General features: G+C 43.0%; 2 protein-coding genes across 13 annotated transcripts in view; both read left to right on the top strand.

Moving 5' to 3' along the window:
• LOC114641732 (zona pellucida sperm-binding protein 4-like) overlaps positions 1-171 on the top strand; it is a 144,982-nt gene extending 144,811 nt beyond the window's left edge. For all 12 annotated transcript variants that reach the window (XM_051927512.1, XM_051927511.1, XM_051927510.1 and 9 more), the window contains one exon: positions 45-171. In XM_051927512.1, the coding sequence (XP_051783472.1) occupies positions 45-166 (122 nt within the window). In that variant the 3' untranslated portion in view covers positions 167-171. The remainder of the gene's footprint in view (positions 1-44) is intronic.
• Positions 1-20,412, top strand: part of LOC114641729 (zona pellucida sperm-binding protein 4-like) — a 290,625-nt gene that overhangs the window by 2,757 nt on the left and 267,456 nt on the right. Inside the window, exon 3 of the mRNA XM_051927497.1 lies at positions 10,994-11,066. Coding sequence (XP_051783457.1) covers positions 10,994-11,066 — 73 coding nt within the window. The remainder of the gene's footprint in view (positions 1-10,993; positions 11,067-20,412) is intronic.

The raw sequence follows: 20,412 nt of genomic DNA, 5'->3' as shown, positions 1-20,412 counted from the left end.
TGGAGAATTTGGGAGTAAATGTCCTTTGCCTTTTCCTCCCACAGCCTCTCTTCCCACTGGATACCTGGTGCTAGGAGCTGCAGCTACCCTCGTGATGGTGATGCTCATTTTGGCTGTACTCGCTGTAAGAAGGTTGAACTGGCAAAAAGTGAATCTGAAATGTTAATAAAATTTGGTTTTTGATTTACATGACTGGTCATCTTCGTACTCATTTGGCTCTAATAGAACTTGAACTACATTGAGCTGTCTCCTTGTGCTTTTTACATACTGAAATTGAGTTCCCTATGCAGCCATAGTAAGATTTCTACAAGATGTATGGGGGTGGTATTCCCTTCCCTCTATTTCAATGGTTTCAACCAAACTGAATGATGTTCCAAGTTTAGAGTTTTATTGGTATAAAATCTGCAGAGGGCATTATAAAGAATTCACCCAAACATGATGGCAACCTCACTGCAGCGGAGTTTATTGGTTAAGCCCTACATTGTATAGCAGAGTGGATATTTTATAAATGAACAGTGGGGTATCTCCCTTTTCCCTGCCATTCCACTTTATTACACAACACTTATTTTGTGGCAGTTGATGGTGTGAAATCTCTTCAAATATGTAGGTTTGACTTAATACCAATGTCTGAACTTTAATGTGAAGAGCTTCACTGAACTTAATTAGTGAAATAAGGAAGCTTTCAATATGTCCCCATCCCATGGGAGCTTATGCAAAATGCTGGTGGTGGATACATTTGCATGGTGCAGAACGGTCCCAGAGTTGTGCTCAAGTTTGACATCTGACACATCTGCTGCTTCAGTCTCTTCATGGGCAGTTAAGTCTGTTGGTTTGATGGAGGCCTTCACTTGTTTGAAGAAGCGTTGCACAAGCTAAACCCTCGCGAAGTTGGATCAAGATCAGCTGTAAGGAAGTGCAGCAGAAAACTGTGTTCATTAAATGGACCAGGACCTTTAGCGGAACGAAATGAGCAGACTTTTCTGACCTTTTCCTGGTGACCTGAGCCTGAAACGAAGAGAGCTGCTCCACTTGCACTCTTGATTATTTGCTTTGACCTCGGTTAACCACAATACAATTTATTTCTGTAAAACCCAAAATTGCACAAGTGCCGCAATGGGCCCTGCCTCTTCACAGCCCCACCAGCCTTGACTCTCCAATGGAATGGAAGAAACCTTGAAAGGCAGTTCAAAGAAAGACCCCTTTCCAGGTAGGTTTGGTGTCAAAAGAGGGACAATAAACAAAACAGAACAAATCCTCAATACAGTATATAAAAAAAAAAGTATGGAACCGAATCTAACAGTAGGTGATATCCCATAATATGATTTGGATTTGTGTAGAGTTCTGGAGACCTCTGCCTTCAAGCTGCCTCCCCCATTTGGCCATTCCACAGCTGAAGAGCGCTGGGCCAGCCAATCTGATGAAGGGATCCCTCTACCCCACGATTACTGCAATCCTCCATCAGGGATGATTACCTTAGGCAGGCAAAACAAACTTGGCAGGTGGGCCGTGGCACCAAGTGCCACATTTGAGTACCGAGAAGAGAAACGGAATAGGTGAGAGTAACAACTATCATGTTACCTGTTTTAGTGCTAATGACTAACAAGAGATGCAGTCTGTACAGTTAATCAGCAGCTCTAGTCAGGGTGTGCTAAACTGAAGTTGTGAGTCATCTGAGACTGAAGGGGCATCTCTTATAGTGGCAGGCAGACCATTCCGCAGTTTAGGGGCCCTGGAACGAAAAGCTCGTCCTCCCACTGTTATTTTATTAATCCTTGGAATCATAAGCAGACCGGCATCTTGATCTTAATGTGTGCTCTGGTTTGTAAGTCAGAAGTCGCTGTTCAAACTGGGGCTGAGGCTTCAAAGCTTAGAACCAAATAGAAAGAAAGCCTTAAAGCTACACAAGGCTTCGTTTTCCAATCACTAGTTAAAACCAATGTCTGGTGTCAATTTCCGGTTGAGTAGCCTCATTGAGGACCGATTCACTGAAAACAATGTTGACGCATCTGTCCTATCAGCAGATTCTCTTGACCTAAACGAGTGCCAGCACATTACTGTGTGATGCATCAATTGAGTTGAGCGAGGCCACCTCTGGCACGTGCCACCTCACATTTCTGGGTCACTAACTCGGACTCAGTGGGCTTGCAGACCTCACACCGTTGGATAGCAATGACTGTGACGCCCCAACCGCTATGTACATCACCATATATGGACAGAAAAAGACACAGCTGAGCGTGTACATAATGAACAAACACTTGATTTGAAGCAGGAACAAACAATGTAGATGTACAGGTGGGCATGAGAGGGGTTATAAGAATGAATTTTAAGGGGGGGGGGTTCAGAGTTTTTATATGATTCACTGTTTATTAAATTGGTTCTGAACCTGGACCCCGTTTGGAGAGGTTTTGCATTGAAGAGGGGGTCCGGTGGTGTCAAACGCTGTCATTTTTATTTCTTTGTGTTGTCAACGTGAAACTTTAGATGGGTACAGTCGACATATCTTGGGACACCGCTGAGTTGAAAAGACAGCCCTGGCATTACTTGTACATGCAACATACTGTATCGGAAAACAACCATTTGAAAATATTACTGCATGCGAGTTCCATTTTTTATTATCTCTTCTTAGTTTATCAGCAGTTTCTAAGTAAAGGAATATTTAAATATGACAGAAACACAAATTCCATCACATGTGAGAAGTCATCGGTCAGGCTTTAGTAAAAATGTGACCGTTCTGCCTTTACTTTTTGAATGGTAAGCCTTTTATTTTTGGGGTAATGTGGAGATTGCTGGAAAATGCCCCCCTGGATGTGCGGTGGTTTGACTTTTTAAATGAGACCATGAACGAGTGAAGCTGTCACCTCTGACGCTGCAACATTCAATGTGATACACTTGGGTGACATCGTTCAAGGCTTCGGGGGGTTTATTTGTCTGTCTGTATGATTTGTGTTCTCCCTACACTTCTGCCTGAAATGCTGTTAATTTTAACAAGGCGCTCCGGTCCAAGACCCTTAAACATGGAGATGGGAGGATCTCTGGGACTCTCAACACGATGTATGAAAGTTCTTAAGGTGCTGGCAACGGTAAAATGGCAGCGACACATCACAGAGTTTACACAAAGTTTCATTTGTCCGTCGTTTTACAAACGCTACAGCACCTTAACCCTCACGATATACTGGCCACAAAACTATAGATGTGAAATCCAACAATTCGGAAAGATTGCAAATCGATGAAAAAGATCGAATGTAACCCTTAGCCATTAAACCCAGTAACGTGAACCAGCGGTAAAAAAGAGAAACAGAGCCGGACGCCTTCCACCTTTGATAAACCAGTAAAATAAATCTGTGTAAATTTACAAATATGAAAGTATAACTCAGTGGTTCTCAATCTGTGTGGCGGGCCCACTTGGGGGGGGGGGGGGGGGGGGGGGGGGGGGCAAAGATGTGAAAAAAAGAAAAACAAGGATTAAAAATATGAAAAATACATCTATTGAAACCAAAAGGAATTAACTTAAACTACATTCTGATACTAGAAAAATAAATATAGAGTTAGATAAATGTCGATAAAAGTTAAGTAGGTTTAATAAAATATGCATCTATGAAATATCATTAATTAAAAAAGAACAAATTGGTATTAGTGGGCTCCTTTCAAAAAAATGTTAGGGGGGTGCGATTAAAACTGTTATGAAAACTCGGGTCACAAATACTTAAAGGATTGAGAAATGTTGCCTTAAGAGAAATGTTAAATTTATGGCATAGCCATTTTTCTATAGTACTAAGCTTCCTGTTTCTGTACCAACACTGGATCATAAAATTAATGAGGCCATTGTTTTTTACTAATTGATAAACAAGGTGTATGTTGCAAAGTTCACACATCTCCTAAAATAAACTTATTAACGATTAAAGCTGTTATGAAAACTCGGGTCACAAATACTTAAAGGTTGAGAAACGCTGATCTAACTAATTAATAATGCGAGTGAAATTCAAAGTCACTTGTGAGTTTCGCGCTCGAGCAGATTGTTGCTCAGAATGGTAGAGATAGATAGATAGATAGATAGATAGATAGATAGATAGATAGATAGATAGATAGATAGATAGATAGATGTGAAAGGCACTCTATAATAGATATAAATAGATATTAATTTTAGTATAGTAGGCAGGATCACAAAATTACTCACATGCATACTGCAGATAGATATACTGTATAGACAGAATTAAAAGGCTCTATATGATAGATATAAAAGTCACTATATAACAGATAGATAGATAGATAGATAGATAGATAGATAGATAGATAGATAGATAGATAGATAGATAGATAGATAGATAGATAGATAGATAGATAGATAGATACTTTATTTTTTGTGAATTTCCCCTTGGGATTAATAAAGTCGTACACGGAGCTGCTGAAAAGGCTGCTACACTCTGCGGCGCCTGAGTCATCATATCCAGAATGCGTCCGGCTGTGCGTTTTTTTCCGAACAACTGAATTAGAGTTACGATTATAACTGCCTCGCCAACTGTCTTACCACACGTGCCAAGAAACACAAACGTTTAATAGTAAAAAAATGAACAAGTCCTCCCACCATAGCCTTCAAAACGCTGGCGAGTCCTCCACCAAAGACAAAACTTTGGGCTCGAAGTCTCTTTCACTTGCGCCTGAAGTAACTCATTTTTAGCCACAGGATGTTCAGCCAACAACCGACTTACAAATATCTCCGCCTTAATCGGAATAAAGGTCAAATACAATACAATTTATTTTTACATAGCTGAAAATCACACAAGAAGTGCTGCATTGGCCTTTAACAGGCTGTGTGTTTTGACAGCCCCCCAGCCTTGACTCTCTAAGAAGACAAGAAAAATCCCTTGTATGGAAAAAATGGAAAAAACCTTAGGAAAGGCAGTTCAGAGAGAGACCCCTTTCTAGGTAGGTTTTCTGTGCAGTGGGTGTCAGAATTACAAATTGCCTTTCCGGATGTTTCTTTCATTTTTTCCCCTCAGTTTTTTTTTTGGGAGGTTTTCCATGTCTTCTAAGAGAGTCAAGGCTGGGGGGCTGTCAAAAGGCATGGCCTGGTAAAGCCCATTGTGGCACTCCCAGTGTGATTTAGGGCTATACACAAATAAATTGTATTGTACTGTACTGTATTGAGGTGGATTCGCTTCTCTCTTGTAACCTCTCCTTTCATAGATGACTTTCTGCATGCCTGGATACCTGACTCACATTACTGCAATGGTCCTCAAACTTTGGGGCGGGCCCCCCTAAGGGGGCACAAAGTAACAAAAAGGGGGCGCGCGAAGATGTGAAAAAAAGAAAACAAGAATCAAAAATATGAAAAATACATCTATTTAAACCAAACAAATTAACTTAAACTACATTCTGATACTACAAAAATAAATATAGGGTTAGATAAATGTTGATAAAAGTTAAGTAGGTATAATAAAATATGCATCTACGATATATCCATCCATCCATCCATTTTCCAACCCGCTGAATCTGAACACAGGGTCACGGGGGTCTGCTGGAGCCAATCCTAGCCAACACAGGGCGCAAGGCAAGAACCAATCCTGGGCAGGGCGCCAGCCCACTGCAGTCTATGATAGAACAAGTTGGTATTAGTTGGCTCCTTTCAAATAAACGTTTAGGGGGGTGCGATTAAAACTGTTATGAAAACTCGGGTCGCAAATACTTACAGCTTGAGAAATGCTGCATTACTCGAACTTGTCTTAGAACTTCTGCACCGTATGAATGGATCGGCCTTTAGCTTCTTGTGTGAAACATCTGCTGCTTCAGTCCCGTCATCGGCAGATGAGTCAGTCAGATCAATGGCTAGCAAGAGAAGGAAGGCCTTCACTCGTTCGAAGAACCTTTGCAGATTCTTTAGGTTTTTCAAAAAGCTTTTTAAATAGTGGGAATTCTGGCAATTTCAAGAAAATTGGATAACAGTTTCTCGAATTGATGTTTTTAATGACATGGGGTCCTTCATGAACATTTGTCCTCTAAGTGCTAATTTACTCTGTCCCTGAGAAGGGGAATCAGCATGTCGCGACTCTCCAAAAATGGATGAAAGCGTGTCGCTCAAGCTACGCCAGGACCTCGTTCCCCCCTCATGTTTAAGGCCTTTGGCAGGTTGGACTGTATGTCCGACATCTGCTTTGCATATCTGACCAGTCCATTGGGAATATCTGTCCAGTTGTCATACGTCATGCTTCATTGACATGGCTTTCTTCCAGGCAGTGTCAATGGAAGTCATCTTATGTAAGTTTAGAAATCAACTCAATTGATTGGTCAGTCATCTTAGAGATAAGTAAGTAAGTAGGCCTAATAATTCTGAAGCTGTTTTCATTTTATTACATTACAGTGACATGGGATGAAACAACTTTGAAATTTTAATATGAGGCTGAAAATACAAACCACTACGGCCAAATATTATTGTGACTCAGTAGGTCATGGACACTGTCCCATTACCCACATGATCCATCCAATATTGTTGACCCATTGTCAGCTCCGCCAACTGTGGAGATCACGTGCCTCATTCGGGACTCTGTGAGCAACACAAAGTTAAACCAGCAGGCCTCAAGAATTCTCTGAAGAGACACACATGAAGGAGTCCAGTCTTCATCTCAGGTCAAAGGATAGCATCCATGTCTCATAACCAGGAAGCATCAGGACTCTAAAGACTTGGACCTTCTCTTTTCTGCATGGATATCAGGAGCACCACACACCCCTTTCCATTGATCTCATGACCCCCCCATGCTCTCCCAATCCGTCTACTGACATCATAGGAAGAGTCACATGAATGTCACTGCTGAGGTAAGCAAACCTCTTAGTGAGGTCAACACTCTCTCCGCAGACAGACACACTGCTGATGGCTGTGCCCAAGAGGTCATTAAAGGCCTGGCTCTTGTTTTTTGTCAAGACCGTCACAAGCCCAGACCCTCAGACTCCTCGCTCAGTCTCTTGAGCGCCCCCCATCAAAGCCTCCATTGACTCAACGAATATCACAGCATCGTCAGCAAAGTCAAGATCAGTGAATCTCTCTTCACCAAACAGATGCCCCCCAGTCGCTGCACCCCATGTCTCTGCCTAACACCCAGTCCATACAAGCATTGAACAGAGTAGGAACAGAACACACCGCTGACGAACACCAGAATCAACTGGGAAAAACGCAGATATTCTGCCTCCACTGTGCATAGCACTCACAGTACCAGTGGACAGGCTGGCCATGATATCCAGCAACCTTGAGGGGATCACATGAAGTCTCAGGAAGCACCAGGACTCTGAAGACTTGGACCTTCGTCCTTTTGCATAGAAATCAGGAGCACCACACACCCCTTTCTAGTGACCTCATGCCACTCCATGCTCTCCCAGTCCATATACTGACTTCATAGGAAGAGGCACCAGAATGTCACTGCCAAGTAAACCTCTTGACGAGGTCGGCAGTGTCTCTCTGCAGACAGTCACACTGCTGGTGGCTGTGCCCAAGAGGTCATTAAAGGCCTGGCTCTTGGTTTTTATCAGGAAACTCGCAAGCCCAGACACTCAGACTCCTCACTCATGCTCTTGAGACCCCCATCAGAGCCTCCATTGACTCCATGAAGATCAGCATCATTGGCAAAGTCAAGTTCCGTGAATCTCTCTTCACCAAAAGATGCCCCACAGCTGCTGGATCCCATGACCCTGTCAGCATCGAACAAAAGTAGGAGTAGAAAACACTGCTGAAAAACCCCAGAATCAACTGGGAAAAACACAGAGGGTCTGCCTCCTCTCTGCACATCACTCACAGTATCAGTGTACAGGCCGGCCATGAAATTCAGCAACCATGAGGGGATCACACGAAGACTCAGGACGTCCTACAGGGCAGCTCAATCACCTGAGTCAAACGCTTTACGATAATTGACAAAGGATGTCAAGAAACTCAGCCGATATTCGCGTTTGCCCACCATGAGAACCCTCGGTGTCAGGATGCGGTCGATTGCAGACTTCTTAGGCATAAAACAAAACTGCTAGGTGAGCAAGTGATCATGGATCCTACAAACGATGACACTAACAAGGACCTTACCTGGCACTGAGAGCAGTGTTATCCCCTTGCAGTCGCCACAATCCCGGTGATCACCCTTTGTGGAACAAAATTATGAATACAGAAAACCCAAAATAACCCCCCCCCCCCCCCCCCCCCAACTGGAATGCCCCGATTTAAGCAATAAAACATAGTCAGGAGAAAGCATCAATCATTATTCTTTATCTAAATCTCCGAAGAGGTAACAAGTGTATTACATGTTAGCCACATGCTAAAGAGATAAAAGTGTCCTCTGAGCTCTATTTATACAATTCATGGATTAGGTCACTATCCTTTAAAAGGAATTCATTACAAATTCAGACAAATTGTTAACATGATTGGTTACACCCAGTTGCTAACAGGACAGGGCAGAATGTTGATACCTTAGATGACCACAATTTGATTGATAGTCCTGTTTGTTAGGATGTACGTGACTTTTTGAATGTATATTTTTTATTTTAGGAGATGTGTGAACTTTACTAATTGATAAACAAGGTGTATGTGGCAAAGAACAATGGCCTCATTAATTTTATGATTCAGCGTTGGTACAGAAACAGGAAGCTTAGTACTATAGAAAAATGGTAATGCCATAAATGTAACATTTCTCTTACAGCAGCGTTTCTCAACCTTTAAGTATTTGTGACCCGAGTTTTCATAACAGTTTTAATCGCGCCCCCCTAACATTTTTTGAAAGGAGCCCACTAATACCAATTTGTTCTTTTTAAATTAATGATATATCATAGATGCATATTTTATTATTCCTACTTAGCTTTTATCGACATTTATCTAATTTTATATTTATTTTTTTAGTATCAGATTGTAGTTTAAGTTAATTTGTTTTGTCTTAATAGATGTATTTTTCATATTTTCGATTCTTGTTTTCTTCTTTTCACATCTTTGCGACCCTCTTTTGTTACCTCGCGCCCCCCTAAGGGGGCCCGCCCCACAGATTGAGAACCACTGTCTTAAGTGGTTATATAAATTAATACATTTTATCATAGTGAATAATAAAACAGCGTCAGCTTTAAGCACAAGCTCAGAAGGATATCAGACTCAGAGTTCAATTTCAACCCATGTGTGTGCACCTGGCATGTGTCTTACACCTTCCCATTGCAGATTGGGACGACAGGTCCCGCTTTATATTCAGTTGGGATGACGCCCGTCTCCAAAATGAAAGCAAACATCGGCTTGCAATGCCAGAGCCTGACCAACAGCCAGGAGAAGTTCATCACTACTGTAAAAACATTGAATGCAAGCAACATATGCCAGAATTCTTAGCGTTATACATTAAAAAACGGTAAACATGTGAACAGAATAATATAGTTATTTAAAAATACAGCAATTTTTTAAAGTGGAAAAATTTGAAAGTAGAAAAAAAATAATTCTTCTGTAGATATAAGCGAAGAATAAATAAAAAACGTGTTAGAAAGGCATATGAATATAAAGGGTCACCTTAAAATGAAATCAATGCCAATCGGCTACATTGCCGTCGATATGTGATTATATTTTTGTAGAAGAATTCAGGGCCGGGATAATAGGACTTTATAAAGTAGCTGATTAAACAGGATTTTAGAAAACGAGCGAAAAAGCACCTCGGAAGTTAGCGCTTATCTTATCAGAGCTTCGTTTCCCTAAATCGATGCTCAATATTAGCGATAAACGTGTAACTTTAAAATACACGCAGCTAAGACTAAATGCTAACAAAAAGTGAAAACAGAAAGAGACTATTTTTATTAAAAATAATAATCCATCCATCCGTCCATTTTCCAACCCGCTGAATCCGAACACAGGGTCACGGGGGTCTGCTGGAGCCAATCCCAGCCAACACAGGGCACAAGGCAGGAACCAATCCTGGGCAGGGTGCCAATCCACCGCAGTAAAAATAATAATAAAAAACGTAATAAAGAAATACAGTAGCACATTACAATTTCTTCCCCAAAGCCAATATAAAGGGGAATTTTTGACTTCTGCATCTTAACAACACTGAATTTAAGGAAAAAAAACAAATAAACTAAATTCAGTTGACATCGATACTACTAGATTTATTATTATTATTTTTTTTTATTAATATTACTATTTTTAGCAAACAGAGATTATTAACACAGAAGACCGATTTGATTTAAGACCCTCCACCAAGGCGCCGAATCATTCCCAAACCGTCTATTTTAAAAAGCCACTCTTTACAAATACTCGTACTTGTCACGTTTCTCGTCTTCTTTTCTTCCTTGATGTTTCCTGATTTCCCTCATTAAATGAACAGACGGGTCCACCTGCAGAGCGGTCACTTCTACACGGTATTCGATTGGACAGATCAGTCCGATGCCGTGACGTGCTGATTGGTCAGTAAAGCCACACGAGCAGATGGAGTGCCGACGATTTCCCGCGCTCCATTTTCGAGCCTTCTCACTAACTAGTCACCTGTGCGCGCAGCCGCCAATGATTTAAACCCGCGCGCGCGCTCTCTACTTTATGTCGTGTTCCTGTTTGGTGTATTCACAGCATGGCGCGTTTGGATTGCTGGTGTCTTTTCTGGCTGGTCGTTTGGGTGCAGGGCGCTAATTGTGCCTTTGCTCGGTCAGCGGATGTGATTAAGAAATGCGACGACGACACGATGATTTTGTCATTTGCTGGTTCTCCTCTTGTTTTTCTCCAGAGTGAGTGAGGCGTTCCCTCGACCACTGGGACTATTCCGCGCCTTCGTATAAATGTTTTTCTCAAACTTTTGTATTTTACAGAGACAAGAGGAGGACTTATAAAGGTGACCAAAGATCTCCCAGGAATTGTCCTCCGTGTCTCATCTGGCCGCACGACACTAAAGGTCCCCTTTTCTTCATCGTACGCTCACGTGTCTGAGCAGGTGAGTAGCGCCGGAGCTTTAGCAATTTTTAATTTAATCTGAGTATTTTGTATTGTGGTCTGAGCCTCTCCTGTTCTCTTTAGGGCTCCCAGTATGTCGTGACTATTGCAGTTGGATCACGATCAAATATGAAAACCTTCACCTGTCCTAAGCCAGGTATGATTTCTCTTCTGGGTTGACACCCTGAGTGTCTACCGCATCATCTAAATGGGCTTTTTGACCATCACAGCTGCCAGATCTGGGAGTGTTGCTGACAGATGCACTGTGGCAGATGGTGAGAAGCTCCCTTGTGGAGGGTCTTCATCCATCACTCAAGCAGACTGTGAAGCCAACAACTGTTGCTACGATTCAAGCAGCGGCACCAGTCCATGCTACTATGCCAATGATGGTGAGTGGTGGGGGATGTGAGTGAGCAAAGGTGGCTGCTACTGGATATTCATTCTGGGTTTCTTTGTCCAGTGACTGTGCAGTGCACCCTGGATGGCCAGTTTGTGGTGGTGGTGTCTGAGAATGTGACCCTTCCTCCCCTGGATCTTGGGTCCATCCAGTTGGTGGACAGCAGTTCCTCTAGCTGCAGCCCTGTGACCAGCCTGTCCAGCTTTGTCATGTACCAGTTTCCAGTCAGTGCCTGTGGCAGCACAGTTCAGGTGACTCCATCTTACTGATATAGGAATGCTGGCTAGAAGTGGCTTAATGTTTGTCTAGTTGGAAATCTGATTGTATTTAGCATTGTCCTTTGGCTTGATAAGATGTAATGGGGAAAAGGTTTTTAAATGGTTGATTCCTGGTCTAGAATCCCCTCCTTTGAATATACCCAAAGTGTAAAATGGAGTGCAAGTGGTGTGGAAAGGTGATGTTCCCCACTATATAGTGGTCAGCAGTGATTGTAATGTCCCTGTTTCAGATGGTTGGTGGCAATGTGACTTACCAGAACACCATGTCTGCTGCCATTAGTGTAAGAAGTGGTCCAGAGGGCTCCATCACCAGGGACAGTGTTTACAAGTAAGGCTTCTGAACCTGCTTCCTCTAATCCTAAATGTGCTCTACCTGCTATGATGTGGTGGTCCTCTCCTCAGGTTGTTCTTCCAGTGCACCTACTCGGGAAGCCAGGATGTGCAAGTGGAGGCTGAGGTGTATACTGTGGCGCCACCTCTTCCAGTAGTAGAGCAAGGGCCATTTGACCTGGAATTGGTCATTGCAACAGGTACAGTATGGCATTGGGTCCCCATTGTGTGGTGTCTTTGAAGAGTGCCTTTTTGTTAACCTGAGCAGATTTGTAGCTTAGTTGAAAATATTTCGACCATGATGATGCCCCTTTCCATGGCCAGATCCCTCCTACGGCTCCTACTATGTGGACGCCGACTACCCAGTGACCAAAACTCTGAGGGATCCTGTAGCTGTGGAAGTGCACATCGTGAACAGGACTGACCCTAACCTTGTTCTGACTCTTGGGGACTGCTGGGTCACCCCAGGACCTTCTGCTTCCAGCCAGCCCCAGTGGAGCCTTCTGGTGAATGGGTAGGTGTTCCCTGTGTGAGGGTGGGGAGGAGAGGTTGGCTGGTCAGTGCTAACTGGAGGGTCTGCTTTGCCCAGGTGCCCATACACAGGGGACAATTATTTGACCAGCTTGGTGACTGTGGACAGCACATCTGGAGTGGCCTATCCAAGTCATTACAAGAGATTTGTGTTTGAGATGTTTGCTTTTGTGGATCCTGTTGCTCAGCAAGCCCTGGCTGAAAAGGTGGGTTCTTCTGTTTAGTGGAAATGTGTTTTGTGCTTTTGAGGTTAATATGGTTTTGCCGGAAATGTATTGTCTGCTTTAGTCTCGGAATCCAGTCCTGAGAATAATATAGATGTCTAGGACTCCTAGACCTATTTGGTTTCACCACTGTGTCCTTCCGGTCTCTGTAGATCTTCATCTATTGTGTAGCTGCTGCCTGCTATCCGTCTGCAGCAGACCCCTGCACTCAGACTTGCCCTTCTAGAAGTGAGTAGCTTTTGGACTTTTTTGTGGTGGGTACTGGTGCCTTCCTAATACCTGTTGGATTGCTTTAAACTAAGACCAACAGAGCTAGGTGTCCATGCAGTTGGGTTTCCCTATGTTGTGCTAGCTGTTTTGGCAATCTGGCTACATCACATTGACGGTTGTTGGGTTTGATTTTAATCCTACCCTCTTCTAGGATCTGGCAGAGCTGCAGACAAGGTGGCAAAGATTGCTCATGCAAGGAAGAATGTGCTCCTTCACAGTGGTCCTGTAATCTTCGAAGATGACCAGGTGGAAACTTCAAGGTTGGAGCAGGAAGGTAATGTTCCCTCTTGATCCTGGTTACTACTTTGGTCAAAATGATCTTTGGTGCTAAACCTGATCTGGAGAATTTGGGAGTAAAATGTGCTTTGCTTGCCTTCTCCTCCCACAGCCTCTCTTCCCACTGGATACCTGGTGCTAGGAGGTACAGCTACCCTCATGATGGTGATGCTCATTTTGGCAGTACTCGCTGTAAGAAGGCTGAACTGGCAAAAAGTGAATCTGAAATGTTAATAAAATTTGTTTCGATTTACATGACTGGTCCTTTGTACTCCTTTTGGTTCAAATAGAACTTGACCTACAGTGATCTTGCGGTGTGCTTTTACACACGGATATTCTGGGTTCCCTATCACAACATGCTAAGATTCCCACATGTTGTAGAATTGGATGGTGGGGGTGGTATTTCACTCCCTCCCCCTCAATTTTAATGGTTTCAAACAAATTGAAGGATTTTTCCAAATGCAGAGTTGAGCATAAAATCTCCCGAGTTATAAAGAATTCAGCCAAAGACAATGGAAACTTAAACGGAGTTATTGGCTAAGATCTTCATTTACAACATATCCACTCTGCTATACAGTGGGGTACCTACTTTCCCTGCCGTTCCACTTTACATTCTTTGTGGTCACGGAGGCTGTGGATTCTTTATTTGTAGATTTGAGTTAATACCAATGGCTTAACTGCAGAGAAGCTCTTTTCATTAAAGTTCTAATTACTGAAATGATGACGCTTTCAATATGTCTCCCATCCCCGGGGAGCTTCTGCAACATGCAAATGGATTAGCCATCAGCTTTTTGCATAAAAGTCCCGAGTTGTGGTCAAGTTGACATCTGACACCTCTGCTTGAGTCTCATCATGGGTAGCGAAGTGAGTCGGTTCGATGGCAAGTACAAGAATGGAGGCCTTCACGTGTTTGAAGAACCCTTGCAGATTCTTTAGGTTTTTCAACAAAGCTAAATATCACAAAATTAGATCCCGATCAGTCGCAACAATGTGAATGCTGTTTTCCACTGCACTAAGTTAAATAGAGTAAAGGGACAAGGACCTTCAGCAGAATGAAATGAATGGACTTTTCTGTGGACATCAGCCTGAAATAGTGAGCACTACTCCACTTGTGCTCTTGATTTCTTGCTTTGGCCTTGCTTAACCATACAACGTGTTTCAGTAAAGCCCAAAATCACAAAGTTTCAGACCCTGCTTTTTGACTGCCTAGCAAAAGGTTGACTCTCTAAGAAGACAAGAAATCCCTTGGGGGGGGATGGGGAATGAAAAAGCCTCGGAGAAAGGCAGTTCAAAGAAATCTCTTTCCAGGTAGGTTGGGTGTCGAAAGAAGGGGGACAATACACAAAAAAAAATCCTCAATATGGTAATTTTTTGTATGAACCAGAATTTAACGCATATCGCATGATTTGGATTTTAGAGTCCTGAAGACCTCGGCCTTCAAGCTGTCCCCCATTTGGCCATTCCACAGCTGAACATTGCTTGGCCAACCAATCTGAGGAAGGGATTCCTCTACCTCACAATTCCTGCAGTCCTCCATCAGGGATGACTTTACCTTAGGCAGGTAAAACAACTTGGCAGGTGGGCTGTGGCACCTTTGAGTACTGAGAAGAGAAATGGGTATCAAATTCTAACTAGTTATGTTTTTAGTTATGACTAACGGAGATTCAGTCTGTACAGTTAATCAGCAGCTCTAGGCAGGGTGTGCTAAACTGAAGTATCTTCAGCCGGGATTTAAAAGCCGAGACCGAAGGGGCATCTCTTATAGTAGCAGGCAGACCACTCCACAGTTAAGGAGGCCCTGCAACTAAAAGCTCAACCTCCCACTGTTATTTTATTAATCCTTGGAATCCTAAGCAGACCGGCATCGTGATCTTAATGTGCACTCTGGTTTGTAAGTCATGAGTTCAGACTTGTTCGGACCTCTGCCATTTAAGGCTTTACATGTTAAAAGGATTTTGAAATATGCCCTAAACTTAACCGGGAGCCAGTGTAAGAACTGGAGTTATGGGTTCATATTTTCTTGTTCTTGTAATGATTCTTGCAGCTGCATTTTGGATTAACTGGAGGCTGAATAAAGAACAGTTTGATCATCCAGTGAATACCGCATTGCAGTATTCAATCCTACTAGAAATAAATGCAGGAATTAATTTCTCAGAATCCAACTTATTTAGAAAACACCTTAACATTTTTAGGATAGAAGAAACATGATTTAGACCAGGGGTCGCCCTGTCCCATCCTGGAGGACCACCGTGGCTGCAGGTTTTCATTCTAACCCTTTGTTTTTTAATGAGTGCCCTGCTTGTGCTGCTAATTAACTTCTATGAACTAATTTTAATTGACTTGCTCTTGAAGATTCAGACCCCCTTAATTGTTTTTTTTAAATTAGTTTTAATTGAATTGATTATTTAAGATTTGTTCCCCTGAATTTCTTCATCATTACTCTTAACTGCTTCATTTTTTTCCGTAAATGGCACCCAAAAAGACATGAAATGTGAAGTGAGGGAGCCAAGAGAAGAGCAACTAAGACAGGGCCTCAAACTCCAACCATTTTCACTTCAACCAGCGACTTAATTAGGTCCCAATGTTTATTGTTAATTAAACCTGTTCTTTAATTTCGTGGCTTCTTGCTGCTCTCATGGTGCATTAGCAGACATTTCTTAAAATGTTGATGATCTCTTTCTAAGAGCACTGGTCAAATGTTTTGGGGACCTGAGCAGATTGACATTCCTGAGACCTTCATCGTTCTTTATTTTCAGATATTGTATGATGGACACCAGTTGTTTTGGCTCATTTTGTATCTTGTTACTTTTTGGCTGATAATTAAGGAAAAAAACAATTAAGGGGTTCTGAGTCTTCAAGAGCAAGTCAATTAAAATTAGTTCAAAAGAAGTGAATGTGCAGCAAAAACAGGTCACTCATTAAGAAAAGGGTTAGAATGAAAATGTGCAGCCATTGTGGTCCTCCAGGACTGGAGTTGGAGACCCCTGATTTAGATAACTTTGTAATGTGCTCTTTAAATGACATGCTAGAATCAAAGATAACTCCTAGATTGAGAGCTGATTCCGTAAAATTAATGGTGATTCCAAATGATGACAAAATATTGTTGAGATCAGCGTCTTTCCCTCCAATAATTAACATCTCTGTTTTATCTGTGTTTAAAGATAGGTAGGTCTCATCCATCCACTCCTTTAATTTACTAACACAAGTAATTAAAGACAGCATCTGAAAAACTTTATTTGGTCTTAAAGAAAGGTAGAACTGGGTGTCAACTGTGTACGAGTGAAAATTAAAATGTTTTCTAATGAGAGAAGCATGTAAAGTGAAAACCGTAAAGGTCCCAGTACTGAGCCCTGCGGGACACCATATTGAACTTCTGTGTATAATGATACAATCCTGTCAGCACATTTCTGCACATACTGGAATTGATTTGATAAATAAGAACTAAACCAGGGCAGGATGGTAGTGCCAGCCTGAGCCTGCGTTGCCAGTGCCAGTCACTATTCCAAAATCACTCGATGTGCTTTTGAGGGGTGCAACAATAAGCTAAACTGAAAGAGCGTCAACAGTTTTGGAAAACATGCTACTGCGCCGTGACGTAGTTATGTGTAGAGCTCTGCATGAGCTGAAGTGTCTGTCACATTCAGCTGAACATGCTGTAATTAGGCAGAGTCGTCTAGCGATGTCTGGTAACACCGGAAGCGTCTTGCAGCAAAGACGCCGCCACTGCAGTGACTCAAAGTGATCAGACGCAGAAGCTGCAGATTGAGGGCCCCTAAACTGTGGAGTGGTCTGCCTGCTACTATAAGAGATGCCCTTTCGGTCTCAGCTTTTAAATCCTGGCTGAAGACTCACTACTTCAGTTTAGCACACCCTGACTAGAGCTGCTGATTAACTGTATAGACTGAATCTCTGTTGTCAGTCATTAGCACTAAAACATAAGTAACATGAGAGTTAGAATTTGTTACTAACCCTCACCTATTCTGTTTTTCTTCTCGGTACTCAAATGTGGCACTTGGTGCCCACTGCCTACCTGCCAAGTTGTTTAGCCTGCCGCTCTGATGGAGGATCGTGGGAATTGTTGGGTAGAGGGGTCCTTTCATTGGATTGGCTGGCCCAGCACTGACTCAGCTGTGGATTGGCCAATAGGGGGAGGCAGCTTGAAGGCTGAGGTCTCCAGGACTCTAAACAAATCCAAATCATATTATCTTGAATTCTGCTCTGTACTTGTAATCTTTTTATTTCACTATTGTATTGTATTGAGGATAAGTTTGTGCTCCGTTCGGTGTATTTTATTGTATTGACCCCCTGTTTTTGACACACACTGCACACCCAACCTACCTGCAAAGGGGTCTCTCTTCGGATTGCCTTTCCGGAAGTTTCTTCCATTTTTTTCCCTCAATTTTTTTTTTTTTTTTTTTTGGGAGGTTATCCATGTCTTCTAAGAGAGTCTGGGCATGGCCTGCTATAGCCCGTTGTGGCACTCCCAGTGTGGTTTAGGGCTATACAGAAACTGTATTGTACTGTACTGAGGTGGATTTGCTTCTCTCTTGTAATCTCTCATTTCATCGTTGACTCTCTGCACACCTGGATACCTGACTCACATTACTGGTACTTGTCTTAGCACTTCTGCACCATATGAATGCATCGGCCTTCAGCTTCTTGTTAAACAGTTCCAGAGTTGTGCTCAAGTTGACATCTGAAACATCTGCTGCTTCAATCCCATCATCGGCAGCTGAGTCAGTCGGATCAATGGCTAGCAAGAGAAGAGAAGCCTTCACTCATTTGAAGAACCCTTGCAGATTCTATAGGTTTTTCACAAAACTTTTTACAAAGTGGAAATTTTGGCAAATTCAAGAAAATTGGATAACAGAGGAAAATTTGTCATGAAGGACCCCATGTCCTTTAAAACATCAATTCGAGAAATCAAGTGCTCCTTTACTCTGTTCCTGAGCAGGGGAATCAGCGTGTCGTGACTCTTCAAAAATGGATGAAAACGTGTCGCTCAAGCTACACCAGGACCTCATTCCCCCCTCATGTTTAAGGCCCTTGGCAGGTTGGACTGTATGTCCGACACCTGCTTTGCATATCTGACCAGTCCATGGAAATATCTGTCCAGCTGGCATACGTCATAGTTCATGGACATGGCTTTTGTCCCTTCAGTGTCAATGAAAGTCATCGTATGTAAACTTAGAAATCAACTCAATTGATCGGTCAGTCATCTTAGAGATAAGTAAGAACAGTAGGCCTAATAATTCTGAAGCTGTTTTCATTTTATTACATTACAGTGACATGGGATGATACAACTTTGAAATTTTAGTATGAGGTTGAAATTACAAACCGCTACAGGCAAATATTATCAGGAATCAGTAGGTCATGGACGCTGTCCCATTACTCACATGATCCATCCAATATTGTTGACCCAATTGACCCATGACCTGTTGACCCATTGTCAGCTCCACCAGCTATGGAGGTCACATGCCTCATTTTGGATTCTGTGATCAACACAAAGCTAAACCAGTAGGCCTCAAGGTTTCTCTGAAGAGGCACACATGAAGGAGTCCAGTCTTCATCTCAGGTCACTGGATAGTGTCCATGCTTCAAAAACAGGAAGCATCAGGAATCTGAAGACTTGGACCTTCGTCCTTTTGTATAGAAATCTGGAGCACCACACACCCCTTTCCAGTGACCTCATTCCCCTCCATGCTCTGCCAGTCCATATACTGACGTCATAGGAAGAGTCACCAGAGTCACATGAATGTCGCTGCTGAGGTAAGCAAACCTCTTATTGAGGTCGATACTCTCTCCGCAGACAGACACACTGTCTGATGGCCGTGCCCAAAAGGTCAATAAAGGCCTGGCTCTTGTTTTTTGTCAAGACCCTCACAAGCCCAGACCCTCAGACTCCTCGCTCAGTCTCTCGAGCGCCCCCATCAAAGCCTCCATTGACTCCACGAATATCACAGCATCGTCAGCAAAGTCAAGATCAGTGAATCTCTATTCACCAAACAGATGCCCCCCAGTCGCTGCACCCCATGTCTCTGCCTAACACCCAGTCCATACAAGCATTGAACAGAGTAGGAACAGAACACACCGCTGACGAACACCAGAATCAACTGGGAAAAACGCAGATATTCTGCCTCCACTGTGCATAGCACTCACAGTACCAGTGGACAGGCTGGCCATGATATCCAGCAACCTTGAGGGGATAACATGAAGTCTCAGGAAGCACCAGGACTCTGAACACTTGGACCTTCGTCCTTTTGCATAGAAATCGGGAGCACCACACACCCCTTTCCAGTGACATCATGCTCCTCCATGCTCTCCCAGTCCATATACTGACTTCATAGGATGAGGCACCAGAATGTCACTGCCAAGTAAACCTCTTGATGAGGTCGACTCTCTCTCTGCAGACAGTCACACTGCTGGTGGCTGTGCCCAAGAGGTCATTAAAGGCCTGGCTCTTGGTTTTTATCAGGAAACTCGCAAGCCCAGACACTCAGACTCCTCACTTATGCTCTTGAGACCCCCAACAGAGCCTCCATTGACTCCACTAAGATCAGCATCATTGGTAAAGTCAAGTTCCGTGAATCTCTCTTCACCAAAAGATGCTCCACAGCTGCTGGATCCCATGACCCTGTCAGCATTGAACAAAGTAGGAGCAGAAAACACTGCTGAAAAACCCCAGAATCAACTGGGAAAACACAGAGGGTCTGCCTCCTCTCTGCACATTACTCACAGTATCAGTGTACAGGCCGGCCATGAAATTCAGCAACCATGAGGGGATCACACGAAGACTCAGGACGTCCTACAGGGCAGCTCAATCACCTGAGTCAAACGCTTTATGAAAATTGACAAAGGTTGTCAAGAAACTCGTCCGATATGCGCGTTTGCCCACCATGAGAACCCTCGGTGTCAGGATGCGGTCGATTGCAGACTTCTTAGGCATAAAACAAGACTGCATGGTGAGCAAGTGATCATGGATCCTACAAACGATGACACTAACAAGGACCTTACCTGGCACTGAGAGCAGTGTTATCCCCTTGCAGTCGCCACAATCCTGGTGATCACCCTTTGTGGAACAAAATTATGAATACAGAAAACCCAACCCCCCCAAAAAAAAAAAAAACTGGAATGCGCCGATATAAGCAATAAAACACAGTCAGGAGAATGCAGCAATCGTTACTCTTTATCTAAATC

This window comes from Erpetoichthys calabaricus, chromosome 5 (assembly GCF_900747795.2).
Source record: "Erpetoichthys calabaricus chromosome 5, fErpCal1.3, whole genome shotgun sequence".
Classification (NCBI taxonomy): Eukaryota; Metazoa; Chordata; class Cladistia; order Polypteriformes; family Polypteridae; genus Erpetoichthys; species Erpetoichthys calabaricus.
Note: the sequence above shows the minus strand (reverse complement) of the source record. Positions and strands in the feature narration are given on the sequence as shown.